Source organism: Octodon degus, unplaced genomic scaffold, assembly GCF_000260255.1.
Source record: "Octodon degus isolate 3935 unplaced genomic scaffold, OctDeg1.0 scaffold00046, whole genome shotgun sequence".
Taxonomy (NCBI): domain Eukaryota; kingdom Metazoa; phylum Chordata; class Mammalia; order Rodentia; family Octodontidae; genus Octodon; species Octodon degus.
Genome location: NW_004524622.1, coordinates 7,797,729 through 7,801,919, shown reverse-complemented (window position 1 = coordinate 7,801,919; position 4,191 = coordinate 7,797,729). Strand labels below are relative to the sequence as shown.

Sequence of the window (4,191 nt, the reverse complement as noted above, 5' to 3'; positions counted from 1 at the left end):
ATAAATAAAATAAAATACACTTCAGACTTTAAGACTTGAAAAGATGTACACCAATTATCTTGCTGAGTTAAAAATATTGATTACGTGTTGAAATAACATTTTAGATATTCTGGATTGCAACGTTAAGATTGAGTTCACCTGTTTCTTTCCATTTTACTAATGTGGGTACCAGAAAATTTTAAGTTGCATATGCACCTTGTACTATGTTTGTATTGGAGAGAGCCAGTCTAGAATATAAACAAGACTTTCACTTGCAGAAAGAAGAAAGCAGGGTAGTGAAGGGAGAATTATTAGTAACAATCAAAGGCTATTGCGAGGCACTAACACCCACTTCCCTAGAATGCTGAAACCTAGGAAATAAAATCATCTTCTGGGAGTTGGTGGGAGAGAAATCATCTTATAATGGCTCAAGGCTGAAATATGCAATACAACCTTAAAAGGCTAGTTTCAGGCTGAGTGGGAAGAGAACCTTCTGGAGTATATTTATATAATTTAAGGGGAAGGAAAAAAAAAAAAAAAACTGCTTCAGCTACAAGAGACACTGGTTGGCAATGGAGCATGGCAAAAAGGATCATGATACCTATCAAAGCACAGATGTCTGTCCAGACTGACACCAGCACTGATAATCAGAAGACCCAGTGATTGAACTGACTGATTCATTAATGATTAGCAATCATTGTGCTAGTGCAATAACTGAGAACATTTTTTAATAATTATGCTAGGACTGTCCAAAGCAAATCAGGGTATATAGTCACCCTAGCTCTGCAAATTTATCCTTATTTATTTATTTATTTATTTATTTATTGTGGCTGGCTCAGCCCACCCTAGGAGCAGGGCTAGTGCTGCGTGTGGTGCCAGGGATTGAACCATGGTCTGAGCTTCACGTAAACTTGCCTAAGCAGGCATCTTAGACCACTGAGCTATCTCACCAGCCCTCATCCTCATTTATTCATCATGTTCCAGCCTTCTTATTGTACCCAATGTACCTGAGCTAAGACATGCATTTTTAAAAAATATTGTCTTTTATTTTATTACCAATAATGATAGTAGCTACCACTTAATGAGGGATGAGTAGTTGCCAAGCACTTTACATGCAGTATTTCTAAATCCTTATAAATAATGGAGGCATTATAATTCTTCTTTACAATGACACATTGAGGCACAGAAAATTTAAGTAATTTTTCCAAGGTCACGTTACAGGAGGCAGAGGTAGCACTTGACACCAAAGCTGGTCGTCTTGTTCATCTCTGCTGTCGCTGCCTTACCCAACACTTTTCCCTGATCCACGGTGAAGACATGCATTTTTAAGTGTACTAACATTACTAATGTACCAGAGATGCTTCTTATAATTGATGTGGGCTTATTTTTCCCCTTAATGTTATTAATTTAATAGCATATTTTATGAATAATAATATTTTACAATCAAGACCACAGAGTAACTGGGAACCCCATATGGCGTTACTTGATAGAAAGCTCATGGATCTGAAAGTAAGAATGTTCACTAGCCAATTGCTTTTTAGTGGGAAATAGCAAGTAGAAATTTTGGTTTAAAGCTATAGCTTCTTGGGAACTTAGTTTAACTGGTAACACAAGACCAAGTGCTGAGTTTCTAACACCAAAGCCCAGATTCAGCACTGGGGTGAATTTACTGAGGTCATTCTTTCACACGCAAATCTGTTCCAAGCCCCCTCTGCACCCTAGGTGTATCCAGAGGACAATCCTCATGTCAGCGTGGATATCACCATGATCCCAGCTCTTTTGAAATGGGAAGAAGCAGTAAAACGGTTCAGGTTGCATGGGTTTAAAAGGTGAATGAGACATTAAAATGAATTGGGGATGGAAGGTGAACTGTAATGACATGTTTTTAGGCCACAGATAATCACAAGAAAAGATGTTGGCTGTGTCTATTATAGCTACAATTCAGATAAGCCACTGAAGCTAAGAAAATGACTATGTGCAGTTAACAAAGAAGTTACAAGATATACTAGTGGTAGTTTGGGGTTTTCAGCCTCTGGACTACTATAGTTATTGGAAAAAAAGTGATGTAATTCATTAGTTACATCTGACATTGGTTTACAGGGGTAGGAATTAAAGCACTATTATATGCAAAGCATTATGTTATTAAAGATGTGTTCTTTAATAAAATAAACATTGTAAGATAATATATAAAGTGAGAAAAACTACTGAAAGTAACTTACTTATTTTGTCCAATTGTCTCAAAATCTTTCACAATGATCTCAAGGGAAGACGAGAAGTCCAGTGGTATACCCTTCAGGTCAAACTCCAAAATCTGTTCACACAAAGGTTACGAAAACATAAAGGCTGGTAAATGGATTCAGAAATATAATTAAGATACACCAAGGCTGCATATTGGAACATTACTTCACCACGGACAATCTCTGAATTATTCACTTCTATAGTTAGACTGAAATTATTAAATTCTAAACCTGAGGAATGTTGAGGTTTGTGAGAAAGCAAACCATGTCAGTAATGCCGCCTCCTCCTCATTTTCTGGGTTCAGTGGCTTTAGATAGGTCCCCAAATCTCTGACTCAGTCAGAGGAATCAATTTATCGCCTACCTCACATATTATAAAAATGAAATGAAGTCTATCAGTGAAAATATTTTCTTCAATGGATATCTTAAAATTGTTTGCTCCTTTTAATCATATTGCTATCAAACGAAGAATAATCTAAGGAAACATTTTCTAAAATGTATCAGCCCACTATATTAAGTTCCAGTGTGGTCAATGCTGTACTCAACTGACCTCTCTGAGTTTCTCAATTGTTTGATAATGATAAAGGGGGTTGAGGGGGAATCCACCACAACTTGTTGCCTTTGACTGATTGGACAATAAATGAATTAAATAAATCAAGCAATGTGCCGGGGATTCTTGTAGTGAGTTTGGGATGGAAGAAAACTTGACTCCCAGCTCATATAAAAACACACTCAAGCACCTGCTTAGGCAGACACAGGGGTCAGGAGTTCGATCCCTGGGCTGCTGAGTTGGCCCCGCCCCTGGGGCACACTGAGACGGCAATTGAGACTGGGTGTGGCGGCATGTGCTTGTGTGTAATCCCTGCACTTGGATGGCTGTAAATAGGAGGATCACTAAGATTCTGATCTATGCAGTGAGACCCTGTCCTAAAAAAGAAGAAAAGAACACATTTAAACCGGCCAAATAGCTCAGCGGATTAAAGTACCCACAAGCAAGCACAGGGGCCAGGGTTGGATCCTGGGGATTGCCGAGCTGACCCCGCCCCCTGGGGCACCCTGAGACAGCAATTGAGACTGGGTGTGGATGTGCACACCTATAATCCCAGCACTTGGGAGGCTGTAAACAGGAGAATCACTATGAGTCCGATCTAGTAGTAAGACCCTGAACACTCTGTATTTATACTCTTCCCTAAAATACAGAGAAACACACACACACACACACACACACACACATACACACACTCTCACCAATCCCAGTGGGTTTGGGATTGGTATTTCATTCAGATTTTGTCTCAGTTACAGAATGGTAGTCGGGATAAATACATTTGTAATGAAAGAAACAAACCATATTGGGAACATAATGGAATTCGAAGTCCTCCAGAAGACATGCCAGCTCACATGAAAGCACATCTCACTGCCAAACCAAAGTTATAAAAGCATGCAGAATAAATATACATTTCTTTGTTTTATTCTTGGAATTCTGTGTCAGGTGTTAGATTCCACAGTGACCAAGTCAGGGCCCTTGTTCTCAGGGCATTCAGGTGCAGCTGGCTGCTCTGGGTCCCAGGGAAACCAGGGAGCTGAATTTCCCTCACAGTCTGCATGAGACCAGCAGGGCTTTTCAAAGGCAGTAGGAGGCTTTTTATTTCACCTCATTCAAAGGTAAGACTCAGCCCTTATCTTAGAGAGATACTGAAACTATTTGAGAGATGAAAGGATTTGCAGGTGTGGAAGGGCACTCTTTATGGTTTGATGATTCAGTGAAAACAACAAAGATATTAATTACTATTCCTTGTCTACAGAGGTTTCATCAGCATTTGAAATAAACAAGGGGACTGATCATCAACTTTTAAATAGTCAAAATATATGATTCTATTTACTGGGAAAAATTAAAATTTTCACCAATGAAAATATTAAACATAGAACCACTTATAGATATAAAGTCAGCAATGGAAGATGTAAGTTATCTTGTACT

General features: G+C 38.8%; 1 protein-coding gene across 5 annotated transcripts in view; it reads right to left on the bottom strand.

The window, feature by feature from the left end:
- Myof (myoferlin) overlaps window positions 1–4,191 on the bottom strand; it is a 184,033-nt gene that overhangs the window by 152,953 nt on the left and 26,889 nt on the right. For all 5 annotated transcript variants that reach the window (XM_023716196.1, XM_023716198.1, XM_023716197.1 and 2 more), the window contains exon 3: window positions 2,199–2,290. In XM_023716196.1, the coding sequence (XP_023571964.1) occupies window positions 2,199–2,290 (92 nt within the window). The remainder of the gene's footprint in view (window positions 1–2,198; window positions 2,291–4,191) is intronic.